Genomic DNA, 23,272 nt, shown 5'->3' with positions numbered 1-23,272 from the left:
GAATAAGGCCCGTTAGAGCAGCCTCCACATCCCGTATCTCTCTAGGTAACTAAAACCTTTATGAGCTGAATAAGGCGTGTTAGAGCAGCCTCCACATCCCGTATCTCTCTAGGTAACTAAAACCTTTATGAGCTGAATAAGGCCCGTTAGAGCAGCCTCCACATCCCGTATCTCTCTAGGTTACTAAAACCTTTATGAGCTGAATAAGGCCCGTTAGAGCAGCCTCCACATCCCGTATCTCTCTAGGTAACTAAAACCTTTATGAGCTGAATAAGGCGTGTTAGAGCGGCCTCCACATCCCGTATCTCTCTAGGTAACTAAAACCTTTATGAGCTGAATAAGGCCCGTTAGAGCAGCCTCCACATCCCGTATCTCTCTAGGTAACTAAAACCTTTATGAGCTGAATAAGGCCCGTTAGAGCAGCCTCCACATCCCGTATCTCTCTAGGTAACTAAAACCTTTATGAGCTGAATAAGGCGTGTTAGAGCAGCCTCCGCATCCCGTATCTCTCTAGGTAACTAAAACCTTTATGAGCTGAATAAGGCCCGTTAGAGCGGCCTCCACATCCCGTATCTCTCTAGGTAACTAAAACCTTTATGAGCTGAATAAGGCCCGTTAGAGCAGCCTCCACATCCCGTATCTCTCTAGGTAACTAAAACCTTTATGAGCTGAATAAGGCCCGTTAGAGCAGCCTCCACATCCCGTATCTCTCTAGGTAACTAAAACCTTTATGAGCTGAATAAGGCCCGTTAGAGCAGCCTCCACATCCCGTATCTCTCTAGGTAACTAAAACCTTTATGAGCTGAATAAGGCGTGTTAGAGCGGCCTCCACATCCCGTATCTCTCTAGGTAACTAAAACCTTTATGAGCTGAATAAGGCCCGTTAGAGCAGCCTCCACATCCCGTATCTCTCTAGGTAACTAAAACCTTTATGAGCTGAATAAGGCCCGTTAGAGCAGCCTCCACATCCCGTATCTCTCTAGGTAACTAAAACCTTTATGAGCTGAATAAGGCGTGTTAGAGCAGCCTCCGCATCCCGTATCTCTCTAGGTAACTAAAACCTTTATGAGCTGAATAAGGCCCGTTAGAGCGGCCTCCACATCCCGTATCTCTCTAGGTAACTAAAACCTTTATGAGCTGAATAAGGCCCGTTAGAGCAGCCTCCACATCCCGTATCTCTCTAGGTAACTAAAACCTTTATGAGCTGAATAAGGCCCGTTAGAGCAGCCTCCACATCCCGTATCTCTCTAGGTAACTAAAACCTTTATGAGCTGAATAAGGCCCGTTAGAGCAGACTCCACATCCCCTATCTCTCTAGGTAACTAAAACCTTTATGAGCTGAATAAGGCCCGTTAGAGCAGCCTCCACATCCCGTATCTCTCTAGGTAACTAAAACCTTTATGAGCTGAATAAGGCCCGTTAGAGCAGCCTCCACATCCCGTATCTCTCTAGGTAACTAAAACCTTTATGAGCTGAATAAGGCCCGTTAGAGCAGCCTCCACATCCCGTATCTCTCTAGGTAACTAAAACCTTTATGAGCTGAATAAGGCGTGTTAGAGCAGCCTCCACATCCCGTATCTCTCTAGGTAACTAAAACCTTTATGAGCTGAATAAGGCCCGTTAGAGCAGCCTCCACATCCCGTATCTCTCTAGGTTACTAAAACCTTTATGAGCTGAATAAGGCCCGTTAGAGCAGCCTCCACATCCCGTATCTCTCTAGGTAACTAAAACCTTTATATGGGGAAATGGATCATCTTATACATCAAAATGGTAGAAATGGATTTAGAGAAAATACTGAAAGGGATTTAAAGAAAATACTGAAAGGGATTTAGAGAAAATACTGAAAGGGATTTAGAGAAAATACAAACAGATTTAACACAATGTGTGGAATGACGCAACTAACCAAACAACATGGAAGTAAATAGCTACCCTGAACCCTGACCCCTGAACCCTGACCCCTGAACCCTGAACCCCTGAACCCTGAACCCTGAACCCCTGAACCCTGAACCCTGACCCCTGAACCCTGAACCCTGACCCCTGAACCCTGAACCTTCCCGTCACACAGCTTCTGCTCGGGCCGAGGGACCCTGTGTTGAATCAGGCACTACCGTGAACCCTGTGTGTGTGTCTGTGTGTGTGTGTGTGTGTGTGTGTGTGTGTGTTGACTTATGAAATGTGGTTTCATAACATGTCCAGATGTGCCTCTCTGTAAACTGGGATTGAGAGATTTACTGCTGATTAAAGACACACACACACACACACAGACACAGACACACACACACACACACACACACACACACACACACACACACACACACACACACACACACACACAGACACAGACACAGACACACAGACACACACACACACACACACACACACACACACACACACACACACACACACACACACACACATTATAGAGGCCAGGAGACACATTAAACAGCAGAGTTCAGCAGTATCCAGGTTCGAATGGCAGAGTTCAGCAGTATCCTGGTTGAATGATAGAGTTCAGCAGTATCCTGGTTGAATGGTAGAGTTCAGCAGTATCCTGGTTGAATGGCAGAGTTCAGCAGTATCCTGGTAGTGTTCAGCAGTACCCTGGTTGTGTTCAGTAGTATCCTGGTTGTGTTCAGCAGTATCCTGGTTGTGTTCAGCAGTATCCAGGTTGTGTTCAGCAGTATCCTGGTTGTGTTCAGCAGTATCCTGGTTGAATGGCAGTATCCTGGTTGTGTTCAGCAGTATCCTGGTTGTGTTCAGCAGTATCCTGGTTGTGTTCAGCAGTATCCAGGTTGTGTTCAGCAGTATCCTGGTTGTGTTCAGCAGTATCCTGGTTGTGTTCAGCAGTATCCTGGTTGTGTTCAGCAGTATCCAGGTTGTGTTCAGCAGTATCCTGGTTGTGTTCAGCAGTATCCTGGTTGTGTTCAGCAGTATCCAGGTTGTGTTCAGCAGTATCCTGGTTGTGTTCATCAGTATCCTGGTTGTGTTCAGCAGTATCCTGGTTGTGTTCAGCAGTATCCAGGTTGTGTTCAGCAGTATCCTGGTTGTGTTCAGCAGTATCCTGGTTGTGTTCAGCAGTATCCTGGTTGTGTTCAGCAGTATCCTGGTTGTTTCAGCAGTATCCTGGTTGTGTTCAGCAGTATCCTGGTTGTGTTCAGCAGTATCCTGGTTGTGTTCAGCAGTATCCAGGTTGTGTTCAGCAGTATCCTGGGGGTGTTCAGCAGTATCCTGGTTGAATGGCAGAGTTCAGCAGTATCCTGGTTGTGTTCAGCAGTATCCAGGTTGTGTTCAGCAGTATCCACGGTTGTGTTCAGCTTTATCCTAGTAGTGTTCAGCAGTATCCTGGTTGTGTTCAGCAGTATCCTGGTTGTGTTCAGCAGTATCCTGGTTGTGTTCAGCAGTATCCTGGTTGTGTTCAGCAGTATCCATGTTGTGTTCAGCAGTATCCTGGTTGTGTTCAGCAGTATCCAGTTAGTGTTCAGCAGTATCCAGTTAGTGTTCAGCAGTATCCTGGTTGTGTTCAGCAGTATCCTGGTTGTGTTCAGCAGTATCCTGGTTGTGTTCAGCAGTATCCTGGTTGTGTTCAGCAGTATCCAGGTTGTGTTCAGCAGTATCCTGGTTGTGTTCAGCAGTATCCTGGTTGTGTTCAGCAGTATCCAGGTTTAATGGTTGTGTTCAGCAGTATCCTGGTTGTGTTCAGCAGTATCCTGGTTGTGTTCAGCAGTATCCTGGTTGTGTTCAGCAGTATCCTGGTTGTGTTCAGCAGTATCCTGGTTGTGTTCATCAGTATCCTGGTTGTGTTCAGCAGTATCCTGGTTGTGTTCAGCAGTATCCTGGTTGTGTTCAGCAGTATCCAGGTTGTGTTCAGCAGTATCCTGGTTGTGTTCAGCAGTATCCTGGTTGTGTTCAGCAGTATCCTGGTTGAATGGTTGTGTTCAGCAGTATCCTGGTTGTGTTCAGCAGTATCCTGGTAGTGTTCAGCAGTATCCTGGTTGTGTTCAGCAGTATCCTGGTTGTGTTCAGCAGTATCCTGGTTGTGTTCAGCAGTATCCTGGTTGTGTTCAGCAGTATCCTGGTTGTGTTCAGCAGTATCCTGGTTGTGTTCAGCAGTATCCTGGTTGAATGCAGCAGTATCCTGGTTGTGTTCAGCAGTATCCTGGTTGTGTTCAGCAGTATCCTGGTTGTGTTCAGCAGTATCCATGTTGTGTTCAGCAGTATCCTGGTTGTGTTCAGCAGTATCCTGGTTGTGTTCAGCAGTATCCTGGATGTGTTCAGCAGTATCCTGGTTGTGTTCAGCAGTATCCTGGTAGTGTTCAGCAGTATCCAGGTTGTGTTCAGCAGTATCCTGGTAGTGTTCAGCAGTATCCAGGTTGTGTTCAGCAGTATCCTGGTTGTGTTCAGCAGTATCCTGGTTGTGTTCAGCAGTATCCTGGTTGTGTTCAGCAGTATCCTGGTTGAATGGCAGTATCCTGGTTGTGTTCAGCAGTATCCTGGTTGTGTTCAGCAGTATCCAGGTTGTGTTCAGCAGTATCCTGGTAGTGTTCAGCAGTATCCAGGTTGTGTTCAGCAGTATCCTGGTTGTGTTCAGCAGTATCCTGGTTGTGTGTTTTCCAGGTTCATGAATGGCAGAGTTCCATCCAGTGAGAGATATCGACCTACAGACTATGAACATGCCGCGAACTGTGCCACGCATGGAGTGAGTTACACACACCACCTATCTACAGATTCATCTGTTTATCTCTGGTTCTACCCACAATGCCTTGTTTACCCATGATCCTCCACAGGTCTGGATCATCCCCAGCCTGGTGGGCGGGTCTGTACTCTACTTCCTGTCTGTGGACCAATGGCAGGCTGCTGCTGCCTGGTTGTACGGGGCGGGGCTTAGCGGTCTATTCATCTCCTCCACTCTGTTTCACACCGTGGCCTGGAAGATCAGACACCTCCGGTTAGTATCTCTGATCAGACACCTCCGGTTAGTATCTCTGATCAGACACCTCCGGTTAGTATCTCTGATCAGACGGTTAGTATCTCTGATCAGACGGTTAGTATCTCTGATCAGACACCTCCGGTTAGTATCTCTGATCAGACGGTTAGTATCTCTGATCAGACACCTCCGGTTAGTATCTCTGATCAGACACCTCCGGTTAGTATCTCTGATCAGACGGTTAGTATCTCTGATCAGACACCTCCGGTTAGTATCTCTGATCAGACGGTTAGTATCTCTGATCAGACACCTCCGGTTAGTATCTCTGATCAGACCGGTTAGTATCTCTGATCAGACACCTCCGGTTTGTATCTCTGATCAGACGGTTAGTATCTCTGATCAGACACCTCCGGTTAGTATCTCTGATCAAACACGTTAGTATCTCTGATCAGACGGTTAGTATCTCTGATCAGACACCTCCGGTTAGTATCTCTGATCAGACGGTTAGTATCTCTGATCAGACTGGTTAGTATCTCTGATCGGACACCTCCGGTTAGTATCTCTGATCAGACACCTCCGGTTAGTATCTCTGATCAGACACCTCCGGTTAGTATCTCTGATCAGACACCTCCGGTTAGTATCTCTGATCAGACGGTTAGTATCTCTGATCAGACACCTCCGGTTAGTATCTCTGATCAGACACCTCCGGTTAGTATCTCTGATCAGACACCTCCGGTTAGTATCTCTGATCAGACGGTTAGTATCTCTGATCAGACGGTTAGTATCTCTGATCAGACACCTCCGGTTAGTATCTCTGATCAGACGGTTAGTATCTCTGATCAGACACCTCCGGTTAGTATCTCTGATCAGACACCTCCGGTTAGTATCTCTGATCAGACGGTTAGTATCTCTGATCAGACACCTCCGGTTAGTATCTCTGATCAGACGGTTAGTATCTCTGATCAGACACCTCCGGTTAGTATCTCTGATCAGACGGTTAGTATCTCTGATCAGACACCTCCAGTTTGTATCTCTGATCAGACGGTTAGTATCTCTGATCAGACACCTCCGGTTAGTATCTCTGATCAAACAGTTAGTATCTCTGATCAGACGATTAGTATCTCTGATCAGACACCTCCGGTTAGTATCTCTGATCAGACGGTTAGTATCTCTGATCAGACGGTTAGTATCTCTGATCGGACACCTCCGGTTAGTATCTCTGATCAGACACCTCCGGTTAGTATCTCTGATCAGACACCTCCGGTTAGTATCTCTGATCAGACACCTCCGGTTAGTATCTCTGATCAGACGGTTAGTATCTCTGATCAGACACCTCCGGTTAGTATCTCTGATCAGACACCTCCGGTTAGTATCTCTGATCAGACACCTCCGGTTAGTATCTCTGATCAGACACCTCCGGTTAGTATCTCTGATCAGACGGTTAGTATCTCTGATCAGACACCTCCGGTTAGTATCTCTGATCAGACGGTTAGTATCTCTGATCAGACGGTTAGTATCTCTGATCAGACACCTCCGGTTAGTATCTCTGATCAGACGGTTAGTATCTCTGATCAGACGGTTAGTATCTCTGATCAGACACCTCCGGTTAGTATCTCTGATCAGACGGTTAGTATCTCTGATCAGACGGTTAGTATCTCTGATCAGACACCTCCGGTTAGTATCTCTGATCAGACACCTCCGGTTAGTATCTCTGATCAGACGGTTAGTATCTCTGATCAGACGGTTAGTATCTCTGATCAGACGGTTAGTATCTCTGATCAGACACCTCCGGTTAGTATCTCTGAATAGAGAGACATTTCAGATGTCATGTCATGTCTACAGTGTTGTAACGATGTGCAAATAGTTAAAGTCCAAAAGGGAAAATAAATAAACATAAATATGGGTTGTATTTACAATGGTGTTTGTTCTTCACTGGTTGACCTTTTCTTGCGGCAACAGGTCACACATCTTGCTGCTGTGATTAAACTCTGTGGTATTTCACCCAGTAGATATGGGAGTTTATCAAAATTGGGTTTGTTTTCTAATTCTTTGTGGATCTGTGTAATTTGAGGGAAATATGTGTCTTTAATATGGTCATACATTTGGGCAGGAGGTTAGGAAGTGGCAGCTCAGTTTCCACCTCATTTTGTGGGCAGTGTTGCACATAGCCTGTCTTCTCTTGAGAGCCAACAGTGACCTTTCTCAATAGCAAGGCTATGCTCACAGTACATAGTCAAATCAAATCAAATGTATTTATATAGCCCTTCGTACATCAGCTGATATTCTCAAAGTGCTGTACAGAAACCCAGCCTTAAACCCCAAACAGCAAGCAATGCATGTGAAAGAAGCACGGTGGCTAGGAAAAACTCCCTAGGAAAAACTCCCTAGAAAGGCCAAAAACCTAGGAAGAAACCTAGAGAGGAACCAGGCTATGAGGGGTGGCCAGTCCTCTTCTGGCTGTGCAGGGTGGATATTATAACAGAACATGGTCAAGATGTTAAAATGTTCACAAATGACCAGCATGGTCAAATAATAATAATCATAGTAGTTGTCGAGGGTGCAACAAGCACGTCCGGTGAACAGGTCAGGGTTCCATAGCCGCAGGCAGAACAGTTGAAACTGGAGCAGCAGCACGGCCAGGTGGACTGGGGACAGCAAGGAGTCATCATACCAGGTAGTCCTGAGGCATGGTCCTAGGGCTCAGGTCCTCCGAGAGAAAGACAGAAAGAGAGAAAGAGAGAATTAGAGAGAGCATATTTAAATTCACACAGGACACCGGACAAGACAAGAGAAATACTCCAGATGTAACAGACTGACCCTAGCCCCCCGACACATAAACTACTGCAGCATAAATACTGGAGGCTGAGACAGGAGGGATCAGAAGACACTGTGGCCCCATCCGATGATACCCCCGGACAGGGCCAAACAGGCAGGATATAACCTGTCAAAGCGTCTGTTAAGTTTGGGTCAGTCACAGTGGTCAGGTATTCTGCCTCTGTGTCCTCTCTGTTTAGGGACAAATAGCATTCTAGTTTGCTCTGTTTTTTTGTTAATTCTTTCCAAAGTAAATATATTTTTTATTTTCACATGATTTGGTTGTGGGGTCTGTTTGTGTTGCTGTCCTGGGGCTCTGTGGGGTCTGTTTGTGTTTGTGAACAGAGCCCCAGGACCAGCTTGCTTAGGGACTCTTCTCCAGGTTCATCTCTCTGTAGGTGATGGCTTTGTTATGGAAGGTTTGGGGAATCGCTTCCTTTTAGGTGGTTGTAGAATTTAACGTTTTTTTCCTGGATTATGATAATTAGCGGGTATCGGCCTATTTCTGCTCTACGTTATTTGGTGTTTAAACGTTGTCAGTCTGGATTCTTTTAGTGTTTCCATATACTGAAGGATCCTGGTTGTCTATGTTCTGAGAGTCTGTCAGTGTTTCCCAATACTAACGGACAAAAACCCAGCCTGGCTACACACGAAACACGTAACAATTACAATCTCACACAAAGACATGGAGGGGAACAGAGGAATAAACACATGCTGTGTGATTAGGGAATGAAAACCAGGTGTGCAGGGAACAAGACAAAACAAATGGATATGCGGCGATGGCTAGAAAGCCGGTGACGCCGAACGCCGCCCGAACAAGGAGAGGAGCCGTCGCGGAAGTTGTGATGCGCGACTCCAGGCGATCCGCCGGCGACGGTGGAACTCGCGCAGCAGTTCAGGGTCCAACACATCCGCCACCGGAACCCAGCGCCTCTCCTCCGGACCGTACCCCCCACCACTGCCACGGGTCCGAAGGCCTCCCGCTCCGACGTCTCGAATCCAGGATGGAACGAACAGAGTACGCCGGGGCCCCTCGATGTCCAGGGCGAGGAACCTCCCGCACCTCAGATTCCTGGAGCGGACCAACCACCACCGGCCTGAGGAGAGACACATGGAACGAGGGGTTAATACGGTAATCGGGGGAAGCGGTAACCTGTAACGCACCTCGTTCAGTCTCCTCGGGACTTTGAATAGCCCCACAAACCGTGGGCCCAGCTTCCCGGCAGGGCAGGCGAAGGGGCAGGTTTCGGGTCGAGAGCCAGACCCGGTCCTCACTGCGGTGACGGTCTGCGCCCACTTTCTGACGCAGCGAGGCGCGCTGAAGGTGGACATGGGCGGTGTCCCATGTTTCCTCCGCACGCCAGAACCAGTCGTCCACCGCAGGAGCCTCGGTCTGACTCTGATGCCAAGGAGCCAGAACTGACTGATACCCCAGTACGCACTGGAAGGGGGTAAGGTTAGTGGAGGAGTGGCGGAGCGAGTTCTGGGCCATCTCTGCCCAGGGCACGAACGCTGCCCACTCCCCCGGCCAGTCCTGGAAATAGGACCTCAGAAACCTACCCACATCCTGGTTTACTCTCTCCACCTGCCCGTTACTCTCTGGGTGAAAACCTGAGGTAAGGCTGACCGAGACCCCCAGTTGTTCCATGAACGCCTTCCAGACCCTCGACGTGAACTGGGGACCCCGATCAGACACTATGTCCTCAGGCACCCCGTAGTGCCGGAAGACCTGTGTAAACAGGGCCTCCGCAGTTTGTAGGGCCGTAGGGAGACCGAGTAAAGGGAGAGAGCCAGAAAACGATCCACAACGACCAGGATCGCGGTGTTACCCTGTGAGGGAGGAAGATCGTTAAGGAAATCTACCGACAGGTGCGACCACGGCCGTTGTGGAACGGGTAAGGGTTGTAACTTACCTCTGGGCATGTGCCTAGGGGCCTTGCACTGGGCGCACACTGAGCACGAGGAAACATAAACCCTCACGTCCTTAGCCAAAGTGGGCCACCAGTACTTCCCAGTCAGACAGCTCACTGTCCGACCGATCCCCGGATGACCAGAGGAGGGACTTGTGGGCCCAATAGATCAACTGGTCACGGACAGCAGACGGAACGTACAGACGCCCGACGGGACACTGGAGGGGAGCGGGCTCTGTACGCAACGCCTGCTCAATGTCCGCGTCCAGCTCCCACACGACCGGCGCTACCAGGCAGGAGGCCGGGAGTATGGGAGTCTGATCCATGGGCCGCTCCTCTGTGTCATACAGCCGGGACAGTGCATCTGCCTTCATATTCTGGGAACCTGGTCTGTAGGACATGGTAAACACAAAACGGGTAAAGAACATGGCCCACCTTGCCTGATGAGGATTCAGTCTCCTCGCTGCCCGGATGTACTCCAGATTGCGGTGGTCAGTCCAGATGAGAAAAGGTTGTTTAGCCCCCTCAAGCCAATGTCTCCATGCCTTCGAAGCCTTGACGACAGCCAACAGCTCCCGGTCCCCCACGTCATAGTTTCGCTCCGGTCGGGCTGAGCTTCTTCGAGAAGAAAGCACAGGGGCGGAGCTTCGTTGGCGTGCCTGAGCGCTGAGAGAGCATAGCTCCTATCCCAGCCTCAGACGGGTCCACCTCCACTATGAACGCCAAAGAGGGATCCGGATGGGCCAGCACGGGAGCCGAGGTAAACAGAGTTCTCAGGTGCCCAAAAGCCCTGTCCGCCTCAGCCGACCACTGCAGACGTACAGGACCCCCCTTCAGCAGTGAGGTAATGGGAGCAGCCACCTGGCCAAAACCCCGGATATGTCACGTCCTGGCCAGTATAAGGGTTAATTGTCATTTTAGTTTGGTCAGGACGTGGCAGAGGGTATTTGTTTTATGTGGTTCAGGGTGGTGTGTTAGTTAGAAGGCGTTTGATTTATTATTTCCGGGTTTTGAGTTATGGTCTATGTTGATGTATTTCTATGTGTAGTCTGGTTGATCTGTTTCTATGTTGAGTTAATTGGGGTGGACTTCCAATTGAAGGCAGCTGTGTGGTGTTGCCTTTGATTGGAAGTCCTATATTAGTTGGGTGTGTTTGTCTGTGTATTTGTGGGAGATTGTTTCGTGTTTAGCGTGTGTGAGCCTAACAGGACTGTCTGTAAATCGCGAGTTCGTTTTGTTATTTTTGTATGTTCGTTTTTGAGTTTATTAAATGTTCAAAAATGAACTATCACAACTCCTGCTGCATTTTGGTCCTCTTTTTCCGACGATGATTTCGCTATATCGTCCTCCGACGAAGAAATCCCTGACAGGATTAACCTCCGGTAGTAGTTGGCAAACCCTAAAAACCTCTGCACCTCCTTTACCGTGGTGGGAGTCGGCCAATTACGCACGGCTGAAATGCGGTCACTCTCCATCTCCACCCCTGAGGTGGAAATGCGGTACCCTAGGAAGGAGACGGACTGTTGGAAGAACAGGCATTTCTCAGCCTTGACGTACAGGTCATGACCCAGCACCCTGCGTACCAGGGACACATGCTCGGGGCGTGTAGCGGAGTATATCAGAATGTCGTCGATATACACCACTACACCCTGCCCGTGCAGGTCCCTGAAGATCTCGTCCACAAAGGATTGGAAGACTGATGGAGCGTTCATCAACCCGTACGGCATGACGAGGTACTCATAATGCCCTAAAGGTTGTACTAAACACCGTCTTCCACTCGTCTCCCTCCTGAATACGCACCAGGTTGTACGCGCTCCTGAGATCCAGTTTACTGAAGACGCGCGCCCCGTGCATTGACTCAATCGCCGTGGCGATGAGAGGTAACGGGTAACTGTACCTCATCGGGATTTGATTGAGACCTCGATAGTCAATGCACGGGGCGTAAACCTGCGTCCTTCTTCTTCACCAAAAAGAAACTCGAGGTGGCGGGTGAAGTGGAGGACCGAATGTACCCCTGACGCAGGAATCAGAGACATATGTCTCCATAGCCGCCGTCTCTGCTTGCGACAGGGGATACACGTGACTCCTGGGAAGTGCAGCGTCTACCAGGAGATTTATCGCACAATCCCCCCGTCGATGAGGTGGTAATTGAGTCGCCTTCTTCTTGGAGAAGGCGAGAGCCAAATCGGCATATTCAGGGGGGATGCGCACGGTGGAGACCTGGTCTGGACTTTCCACCGTGGTAGCACCAACGAAACCCCTACACACCTCCCCGAGCACTCTCGCGACCACCCCGTGAGAGCCCTCTGTTGCCAGGAAATGGTGGGGTTATGACGAGCCAACCAGGAAAGGCCTAGCACCACGGGAAACGCAGGAGAGTCAATGAGGAAGAGACTGATCTTCTCCTCGTGACCCCCTTGCGTCACCATGGCCAGGGAGATGGTGGCTTCCCTGATTAGCCCGGACCCTAATGGTCGACTATCCAGAGCGTGTACCGGGAAAGGTCTAACCACAGGAATAATAACGGGGATCCCTAAACTAAGGGCGAACGCTCTGTCGATAAAATTCCCAGCCGCGCCTGAATCGACGAGCGCCTTATGCTGGGAAAACTCAGGAAAACAAACAGGTACAAACAGGTGGACAACAGAGGACTCTGGATGAGAGTGGTGCAGACTCACCTGGGGTGACGCCAGAGTGCTCTGCCTGCTGCCTCGACTCCCAGAGGGACCAACCCAGAACCGACCGGCAGTGTGCCCTCTGCGGCCACAGATGGTGCACGTGATGGCCCCTCCTCCAGCCTCCCTAAGCGCAGCCCCTCCCTCCCACAGAAATGGCACAACCAAAATCCAACAGTGTGTCTGCGTGGAGAAAGTCTCCTCAATGAATGGGGGAAAGGTGTATTTATCCCGGGACACACCCGATCCCAGGTCTGTCCCATGTCGCTGACGACCCTCCCGGCTCCGACCCACAGACATCCTATTAAGGAAAACAAGAGCAAAGAGGAAGAATTTGGCAGACAGAGTGGGAGGGTCGTCGCAGAGTGGGAGGGTCGTCAGACAGAGTGGGAGGGTCGTATCAGAGTGGGAGGGTCGTCAGACAGAGTGGGAGGGTCGTCGCAGAGTGGGAGGGTCGTCAGACAGAGTGGGAGGGTCGTATCAGAGTGGGAGGGTTGTATCAGAGTGGGAGGGTCGTATCAGAGTGGGAGGGTCGTCAGACAGAGTGGGAGGGTCGTCGGACAGAGTGGGAGGGTCGTATCAGAGTGGGAGGGTCGTATCAGAGTGGGAGGGTCATCGCAGAGTGGGAGGGTCGTCGCAGAGTGGGAGGGTCGTATCAGAGTGGGAGGGTCGTATCAGAGTGGGAGGGTCGTATCAGAGTGGGAGGGTCGTATCAGAGTGGGAGGGTCGTCGCAGAGTGGGAGGGTCGTATCAGAGTGGGAGGGTCGTCAGACAGAGTGGGAGGGTCGTATCAGAGTGGAAGGTCGTATCAGAGTGGGAGGGTCGTATCAGAGTGGGAGGGTCGTCAGACAGAGTGGGAGGGTCGTATCAGAGTGGGAGGGTCGTCGCAGAGTGGGAGGGTCGTATCAGAGTGGGAGGGTCGTATCAGAGTGGGAGGGTTGTATCAGAGTGGGAGGGTCGTCGCAGAGTGGGAGGATCGTTGCAGAGTGGGAGGGTTGTATCAGAGTGGGAGGGTCGTATCAGAGTGGGAGGGTCGTATCAGAGTGGGAGGGTCGTTGCAGAGTGGGAGGGTCATATCAGAGTGGGAGGGTCGTATCAGAGTGGGAGGGTCGTATCAGAGTGGGAGGGTCGTATCAGAATGGGAGGGTCATCACAGTATAATAACTGTCTGTGTAATAACTTTGTATAATAACTGTGTGTATAATAACTGTGTGTATTTTAACTGTATAATAACTATGTATAATAACTGTGTGTATAATAACTGTGTGTAATAACTGTGTGTAATAGCTGTGTGTAAAATAACTGTGTCTATAATAACTGTGTGTATTTTAACTGTATAATAACTATGTATAATAACTGTGTGTATAATAACTGTGTGTGTAATAACTGTGTGTAATAACTGTGTGTGTAATAACTGTGTGTAATAACTGTGTGTGTAATAACTGTGTGTGTAATAACTGTGTGTAATAACTGTGGGTATAATAACTGTGTGTATAATAACTGTGTATAATAACTGTGTGTGTAATAACTGTGTATAATAACTGTGTATAATAACTGTGTGTATAATAACTGTGTGTATAATAGCTGTGTGTATAATAGCTGTGTGTGTAATAACGGTGTGTATAATAACTGTGTGTAATAACTGTGTGTATAATAACTGTGTATAATAACTGTGTGTGTAATAACTGTGTGTGTAATAACTGTGTGTATAATAAATGTGTGTGTAATAGCTGTGTGTATAATAACTGTGTGTATAATAACTGTGTGTGTAATATTTGTGGGTATAATAACTGTGTGTATAATACATGTGTGTATAATAACTGTGTGTGTGTAATAACTGTGTGTGTAATAACTGTGTATAATAACTGTGTGTATAATAACTGCGTGTGTAATAACTGTGTGTAATAACTGTGTGTAATAGCTGTGTGTGTAATAGCTGTGTGTATAATAACTGTGTGTGTAATAACTGTGTATAATAACTTTGTGTATAATAACTGTGTGTAATAACTGTGTGTGTAATAACTGTGTGTAATAACTGTGTATAATAACTGTGTGTATAATAACTGTGTGTAATAACTGTGTGTAATAACTGTGTGTGTGTAATAACTGTGTGTGTAATAACTGTGTGTATAATAACTGCGTGTATAATAACTGTGTGTAATAACTGTGTGTGTGTAATAACTGCGCGTATAATAACTGTGTGTAATAACTGTGTGTATAATAACTGTGTGTAATAACTGTGTGTAATAACTGTGTAATAACTGTGTGTATAATAACTGTGTATAATAACTGTGCTTAATAACTGTGTATAATAACTGTGTATAATAACTGTGTGTATAATAACTGTGTGTGTAATAACTGTGTGTGTAATAAATGTGTGTTATAACTCTGTGTAATAACTGTGTGTGTAATAACTGTGTGTAATAACTGTGTGTAATAACTTTGAGTAATAACTGTGTGTGTAATAACTGTGTGTAATAACTGTGTGTAATAACTGTATGTAATAACTTTGTGTGTAATAACTGTGTATAATAACTGTGTGTGTAATAACTGTGTGTAATAACTGTGTGTAATAACTGTTTAATAACTGTGTGTAATAACTGTTTAATAACTGTGTGTGTAATAACTGTGTGTAATAAATGTGTGTGTAATAACTGTGTCTATAATAACTGTGTATAATAACTGTGTGTTTAATAACTGTGTGTGTAATAACTGTGTGTAATAACTGTGTGTGTAATAACTGTGTATAATAACTGTGCGTGTAATAACTGTGCGTATAATAACTGTGTGTGTAATAACTGTGTGTAATAACTGTGTGTAATAACTGTGTGTATAATAACTGTGTGTAATAACTGTGTGTAATAACTGTGTCTATAATAACTGTGTATAATAACTGTGTATAATAACTGTGTGTATAATAACTGTGTGTATAATAACTGTGTGTATAATAACTGTGTATAATAACTGTGTGTGTAATAACTGTGTGTATAATAACTGTGTGTATAATAACTGTGTGTGTAATAACTGTGTGTGTAATAACTGTGTGTATAATAACTGTGTGTGTAATAACTGTGTGTAATAACTGTGTGTGTAATAACTGTGTATAATAACTGTGTGTGTAATAACTGTGTGTGTAATAACTGTGTATAATAACTGTGCGTATAATAACTGTGCGTATAATAACTGTGTGTGTAATAACTGTGTGTAATAACTGTGTGTAATAACTGTGTGTATAATAACTGTGTGTAATAACTGTGTGTAATAACTGTGTCTATAATAACTGTGTATAATAACTGTGTGTATAATAACTGTGTGTATAATAACTGTGTGTGTAATAACTGTGTGTATAATAACTGTGTATAATAACTGTGTGTGTAATAACTGTGTGTATAATAACTGTGTATAATAACTGTGTATAATAACTGTGTGTGTATAATAACTGTGTGTAATAACTGTGTATAATAACTGTGTGTGTAATAACTGTGTGTAATAACTGTGTGTGTAATAACTGTATATTAGAGTATAGTGTATATAACAGTATAGTGTAATAACTGTGTGTAATAACTGTGTGTGTAATAACTGTGTGTGTAATAACTGTGTGTAATAACTGTGTGTAATGACTGTCTCTCTACAGTATAGTGGAGCAGCGTGTGTGTAATAACTGTGTATAATAACTGTGTGTATAATAACTGTGTGTATAATAACTGTGTGTATAATAACTGTGTGTAATAACTGTGTGTATAATAACTGTGTGTAATAACTGTGTATAATAACTGTGTGTATAATAACTGTGTGTGTAATAACTGTGTGTAATAACTGTGTATAATAACTGTGTGTAATAACTGTGTGTAATAACTGTCTCTCTACAGTATAGTGGAGCAGCGTGTGTGTAATAACTGTGTATAATAACTGTGTGTATAATAACTGTGTGTGTAATAACTGTGTGTGTAATAACTGTCTCTACAGTATAGTGGAGCAGCGTGTGTGTAATAACTGTGTATAATAACTGTGTGTATAATAACTGTGTGTGTAATAACTGTGTATAATAACTGTGTGTATAATAACTGTGTGTGTAATAACTGTGTGTAATAACTGTGTGTGTAATAACTGTCTCTCTACAGTATAGTGGAGCAGCGTGTGTGTAATAACTGTGTATAATAACTGTGTGTATAATAACTGTGTGTGTAATAACTGTGTGTGTAATAACTGTGTGTAATAACTGTGTGTAATAACTGTCTCTCTACAGTCTAGTGGAGCAGCGTGTGTGTAATAACTGTGTGTAATATTTGTGTGTAATAACTGTGTGTAATAACTGTCTCTCTATAGTGGAGCAGCGTGTGTGTAATAACTGTGTGTAATAACTGTGTGTGTAATAACTGTGTGTAATAACTGTGTGTGTAATAACTGTGAGTAATAACTGTCTCTCTACAGTCTAGTGGAGCAGCGTGTGTGTAATAACTGTGTGTAATAACTGTGTGTAATAACTGTGTGTAATAACTGTCTCTCTATAGTGGAGCAGCGTGTGTGTAATAACTGTGTGTAATAACTGTGTGTGTAATAACTGTGTGTAATAACTGTGTGTAATAACTGTGTGTAATAACTGTCTCTCTATAGTGGAGCAGCGTGTGTGTAATAACTGTGTGTAATAACTGTGTGTATAATAACTGTGTGTAATAACTGTGTGTGTAATAACTGTGTGTAATAACTGTGTGTATAATAACTGTGTGTATAATAACTGTGTGTGTAATAACTGTGTGTATAATAACTGTGTGTATAATAACTGTGTGTAATAACTGTGTGTAATAACTGTGTGTAATAACTGTCTCTCTACAGTATAGTGGAGCAGCGTTTCCACATGTGTGACAGAATGGCCATCTACTTCTTCATCGCTGCTTCCTACACCCCCTGGTAGGTGTGTGTACCCCCTGGTAGGTGTGTGTACCCCCTGGTAGGTGTGTGTACCCCCTGGTAGGTGTGTGTGTACCCCCTGGTAGGTGTGTGTACCCCCTGGTAGGTGTGTGTGTACCCCCTGGTAGGTGTGTGTACCCCCTGGTAGGTGTGTGTACCCCCTGGTAGGTGTGTGTACCCCCTGGTAGGTGTGTGTGTACCCCCTGGTAGGTGTGTGTACCCCCTGGTAGGTGTGTGTACCCCCTGGTAGGTGTGTGTACCCCCTGGTAGGTGTGTGTGTGTACCCCCTGGTAGGTGTGTGTGTGTGTGTGTGTGTGTGTGTGTGTGTGTGTGTCAACATTAACGGGCGTATCAACAGGAGAGGGAGGATGGAAATCAAACCGCTAACTGGGCAGATTTGTTGCCACTCAAGACCGTTTTATGGCTGTGAGAGCATTTTAGCTAAGCCTTTTCCTAAACTTAACCTCATTCTCCTAACCTGCTACGTTAATTCTCCTAACCTGCTATGTTAATTCTCCTAACCTGCTGCGTTAATTCTCCTAACCTGCTACGTTAATTCTCCTAACCTGCTACGTTAATTCTCCTAACCTGCTACGTTAATTCTCCTAACCTGCTACGTTAATTCTCCTAACCTGCTACGTTAATTCTCCTAATCTGCCACGTTAATTCTCCTAACCTGCTATGTTAATTCTCCTAACCTGCTGCGTTAATTCTCCCTAACCTGCTACGTTAATTCTCCTAACCTGCTACAGTACGTTAATTCTCCTAACCTGCTGCGTTAATTCTCCCTAACCTGCTACGTTAATTCTCCCTAACCTGCTGCGTTAATTCTCCTAACCTGCTATGTTAATTCTGTTTCCAGGTTAATGCTGAGGGAGTTGGGTGTTTCCAGGTTAATGCTGAGGGAGTTGGGTGTTTCCAGGTTAATGCTGAGGGAGTTGGGTGTTTCCAGGTTAATGCTGAGGGAGTTGGGTCATGTTTTTCCAGGTTAATGCTGAGGGAGTTGGGTCATGGGTGTTTCCAGGTTAATGCTGAGGGAGTTGGGTGTTTCCAGGTTAATGCTGAGGGAGTTGGGTCCATGGTCATGTGTTTCCAGGTTAATGCTGAGGGAGTTGGGTCCATGGTCATGTGTTTCCAGGTTAATGCTGAGGGAGTTGGGTGTTTCCAGGTTAATGCTGAGGGAGTTGGGTGTTTCCAGGTTAATGCTGAGGAGTTGGGTGTTTCCAGGTTAATGCTGAGGGAGTTGGGTGTTTCCAGGTTAATGCTGAGGGAGTTGGGTCATGTGTTTCCAGGTTAATGCTGAGGGAGTTGGGTCATGTGTTTCCAGGTTAATGCTGAGGGAGTTGGGTGTTTTCAGGTTAATGCTGAGGGAGTTGGGTGTTTCCAGGTTAATGCTGAGGGAGTTGGGTGTTTCCAGGTTAATACTGAGGGAGTTGGGTGTTTCCAGGTTAATGCTGAGGGAGTTGGGTGTTTCCAGGTTAATGCTGAGGGAGTTGGGTGTTTCCAGTTTAATGCTGAGGGAGTTGGGTGTTTCCAGGTTAATGCTGAGGGAGTTGGGTGTTTCCAGGTTAATGCTGAGGGAGTTGGGTGTTTCCAGGTTAATGCTGAGGGAGTTGGGTGTTTCCAGGTTAATGCTGAGGGAGTTGGGTGTTTCCAGGTTAATGCTGAGGGAGTTGGGTGTTTCCAGGTTAATGATGAGGGAGTTGGGTGTTTCCAGGTTAATGCTGAGGGAGTTGGGTGTTTCCAGGTTAATGCTGAGGGAGTTGGGTGTTTCCAGGTTAATGATGAGGGAGTTGGGTGTTTCCAGTTTAATGCTGAGGGAGTTGGGTGTTTCCAGGTTAATGCTGAGGGAGTTGGGTGTTTCCAGGTTAATGCTGAGGGAGTTGGGTCCGTGGTCGTCTCACATGCGGTGGATTATCTGGATCATGGCGATTATCGGCTCCACATATGTCTTCTACTTCCACGAGAGGTACCACACACACACACACACACACACACACACACACACACACACACACACACACTCGCATCACTATCCCTGACGTTAATGATCTGAGGTGATGTCACTCCCTGCAGGTATAAACTGGTGGAGTTGCTAGGATACGTGGCCATGGGGGCGGGGCCTGCACTGGTCATCCTGTCCATGGTAACACACACACACACACACACACTCACACACACACACCAATTGATCGTCCAGAAACATTTACCTAAAGTCAATGTTCCAACTTTCAAAGTAGTTTATCCCCTAAGCCCTGACCGTGTGTGTGTGTGTGTGTGTGTGTGTGTGTGTGTGTGTGTGTGTGTGTGTGTGTGTGTGTGTGTGTGTGTGTTGCAGGCGGACACGGCAGGTTTGTGTGAGCTGGCGGCGGGCGGGATTTTCTACGTAGTGGGTGTGGCCTTCTTTAAGAGCGATGGAGTCGTCCCATTCGCTCACGCCATCTGGCACCTGTTCGTTGCCATGGGAGCAGCCACACACTACTACGCTATCTGGAGACACCTTTACACACCTGGACACTGACACACACACACACACACACACACACACACACACACACCTAACGTGGTGCTAGCTAAACAGTGATCTGGTCTGACTATTATTAGTAGTAATAGTAGGATCACTCTCTCTGTCCAATTAGAGACAGGAACCAATGAAGTACCAGAAGGATCTCTGTCCAATTAGAGACAGGAACCAATGAACTACCAGAAGGATCTCTGTCCAATTAGAGACAGGAACCAATTAACTACCAGAAGGATCTCTGTCCAATTAGAGACAGGAACCAATGAACTACCAGAAGGATCTCTGTCCAATTAGAGACAGGAACCAATGAACTACCAGAAGGATCTCTGTCCAATTAGAGACAGGAACCAATTAACAACCAGAAGGATCTCTGTCCAATTAGAGACAGGAACCAATGAACTACCAGAAGGATCTCTGTCCAATTAGAGACAGGAACCAATTAACAACCAGAAGGATCTCTGTCCAATTAGAGACAGGAACCAATGAACTACCAGAAGGATCTCTGTCCAATTAGAGACAGGAACCAATTAACTACCAGAAGGATCTCTGTCCAATTAGAGACAGGAACCAATTAACAACCAGAAGGATCTCTGTCCAATTAGAGACAGGAACCAATGAACAACCAGAAGGATCTCTGTCCAATTAGAGACAGGAACCAATTAACTACCAGAAGGATCTCTGTCCAATTAGAGACAGGAACCAATGAACTACCAGAAGGATCTCTGTCCAATTAGAGACAGGAACCAATTAACAACCAGAAGGATCTCTGTCCAATTAGAGACAGGAACCAATGAACTACCAGAAGGATCTCTGTCCAATTAGAGACAGGAACCAATTAACAACCAGAAGGATCTCTGTCCAATTAGAGACAGGAACCAATGAACTACCAGAAGGATCTCTGTCCAATTAGAGACAGGAACCAATTAACTACCAGAAGGATCTCTGTCCAATTAGAGACAGGAACCAATTAACAACCAGAAGGATCTCTGTCCAATTAGAGACAGGAACCAATGAACAACCAGAAGGATCTCTGTCCAATTAGAGACAGGAACCAATTAACTACCAGAAGGATCTCTGTCCAATTAGAGACAGGAACCAATGAACTACCAGAAGGATCTCTGTCCAATTAGAGACAGGAACCAATGAACTACCAGAAGGATCTCTGTCCAATTAGAGACAGGAACCAATTAACAACCAGAAGGATCTCTGTCCAATTAGAGACAGGAACCAATGAACTACCAGAAGGATCTCTGTCCAATTAGAGACAGGAACCAATTAACAACCAGAAGGATCTCTGTCCAATTAGAGACAGGAACCAATGAACTACCAGAAGGATCTCTGTCCAATTAGAGACAGGAACCAATTAACAACCAGAAGGATCTCTGTCCAATTAGAGACAGGAACCAATTAACAACCAGAAGGATCTCTGTCCAATTAGAGACAGGAACCAATGAACTACCAGAAGGATCTCTGTCCAATTAGAGACAGGAACCAATTAACAACCAGAAGGAAGACCTGACCTGCACTACAGTCAACCTCTTCATAATGACACCTTTACGGAGTAATACTGTGGTACCATTATACTGACACCTTTATACTGACACCTTTAAGGAGTAACACTGTGGTACCTTTATACTGACACCTTTAAGGAGTAATACTGTGGTACCTTTATACTGACACCTTTAAGGGGTAATGCTGTGGTACCTTTATACCGACACCTTTAAGGAGTAATACTGTGGTACCTTTATACTGACACCTTTACGGAGTAATACTGTGGCACCTTTATACTGACACCTTTAAGGAGTAATACTGTGTTACCTTTATACTGACACCTTTATACTGACACCTTTAAGGAGTAATACTGTGGTACCTTTATACTGACACCTTTAAGGGGTAATACTGTGGTACCTTTATACTGACACCTTTAAGGAGTAATACTGTGTTACCTTTATACTGACACCTTTATACTGACACCTTTAAGGAGTAATACTGTGGTACCTTTATACTGACACCTTTAAGGAGTAATACTGTGGTACCTTTATACTGACACCTTTAAGGAGTAATACTGTGTTACCTTTATACTGACACCTTTAAGGAGTAATACTGTGGTACCTTTATACTGACACCTTTAAGGGGTAATACTGTGGTACCTTTATACTGACACCTTTATACTGACACCTTTAAGGGGTAATACTGTGGTACCTTTATACTGACACCTTTAAGGAGTAATGCTGTGGTACCTTTATACCGACACCTTTAAGGAGTAATACTGTGGTACCTTTATACTGACACCTTTAAGGAGTAATACTGTGGTACCTTTATACTGACACCTTTAAGGAGTAATACTGTGTTACCTTTATACTGACACCTTTAAGGAGTAATACTGTGGTACCTTTATACTGACACCTTTAAGGAGTAATACTGTGGTACCTTTATACTGACACCTTTAAGGAGTAATACTGTGGTACCTTTATACTGACACCTTTAAGGAGTAACACTGTGGTACCTTTATACTGACACCTTTAAGGAGTAATACTGTGGTACCTTTATACTGACACCTTTAAGGAGTAATACTGTGGTACCTTTATACTGACACCTTTACGGAGTAATACTGTGGTATCTTTATACTGACACCTTTAAGGGGTAATACTGTGTTACCTTTATACCGACACCTTTAAGGAGTAATACTGTGGTACCTTTATACTGACACCTTTAAGGAGTAATACTGTGGTACCTTTATACTGACACCTTTATACTGACACCTTTAAGGAGTAATACTGTGGTACCTTTATACTGACACCTTTAAGGGGTAATACTGTGGTACCTTTATACTGACACCTTTAAGGAGTAATACTGTGGTACCTTTATACTGACACCTTTATACTGACACCTTTAAGGAGTAATACTGTGGTACCTTTATACTGACACCTTTATGGAGTAATACTGTGGTACCTTTATACTGACACCTTTAAGGGGTAATACTGTGTTACCTTTATACTGACACCTTTAAGGAGTAACACTGTGGCACCTTTATACTGACACCTTTAAGGGGTAATACTGTGGTACCTTTATACCGACACCTTTAAGGAGTAATACTGTGGTACCTTTATACTGACACCTTTAAGGAGTAATACTGTGGTACCTTTATACTGACACCTTTAAGGGGTAATACTGTGGTACCTTTATACTGACACCTTTAAGGGGTAATACTGTGGTACCTTTATACTGTGGTACCTTTATACTGACACCTTTAAGGGGTAATACTGTGGTACCTTTATACTGACACAAAATGAATACTTTCTGAAGGCACTGTAGATGTCAGTCAGTCCTGTCTAGTATAACTATATCTAGATGGCTCAGTCAGCCCTGTCTAGTATAACTATATCTAGATGGCTCAGTCAGTCCTGTCTAGTATAACTATATCTAGATGGCTCAGTCAGTCCTGTCTAGTATAACTATATCTAGATGGCTCAGTCAGTCCTGTCTAGTATAACTATATCTAGATGGCTCAGTCATTCCT

The 23,272-nt window shown here is 45.4% G+C and overlaps 1 protein-coding gene across 1 annotated transcript; it reads left to right on the top strand.

The window, feature by feature from the left end:
* Positions 1-1,911: 1,911 nt before the first annotated feature.
* Positions 1,912-19,752, top strand: LOC106593934 (monocyte to macrophage differentiation factor 2-like). The gene is made up of 7 exons (XM_045712082.1): positions 1,912-1,917; positions 4,592-4,696; positions 4,785-4,945; positions 17,157-17,231; positions 19,099-19,200; positions 19,308-19,377; positions 19,570-19,752. The coding sequence occupies exons 1-7, from the start codon at positions 1,912-1,914 to the stop codon at positions 19,750-19,752; spliced, it is 702 nt and encodes a 233-aa protein (XP_045568038.1).
* The last annotated feature ends 3,520 nt before the right edge of the window (positions 19,753-23,272 follow it).

Source organism: Salmo salar, unplaced genomic scaffold (genome assembly GCF_905237065.1).
Source record: "Salmo salar unplaced genomic scaffold, Ssal_v3.1, whole genome shotgun sequence".
NCBI classification, from domain to species: domain Eukaryota; kingdom Metazoa; phylum Chordata; class Actinopteri; order Salmoniformes; family Salmonidae; genus Salmo; species Salmo salar.
The sequence above is the reverse complement of the archived record's forward strand: the minus strand, read 5'-3'. Positions and strand labels throughout refer to the sequence as shown.

Coding starts and splice junctions, on each gene's coding strand:
- LOC106593934 (XM_045712082.1), top strand. Junction 4,697..4,784: donor CGAACTGTGCCACGCATGGA/GTGAGTTACACA, acceptor GATCCTCCACAG/GTCTGGATCATCCCCAGCCT. Junction 19,378..19,569: donor CACTGGTCATCCTGTCCATG/GTAACACACACA, acceptor TGTGTGTTGCAG/GCGGACACGGCAGGTTTGTG.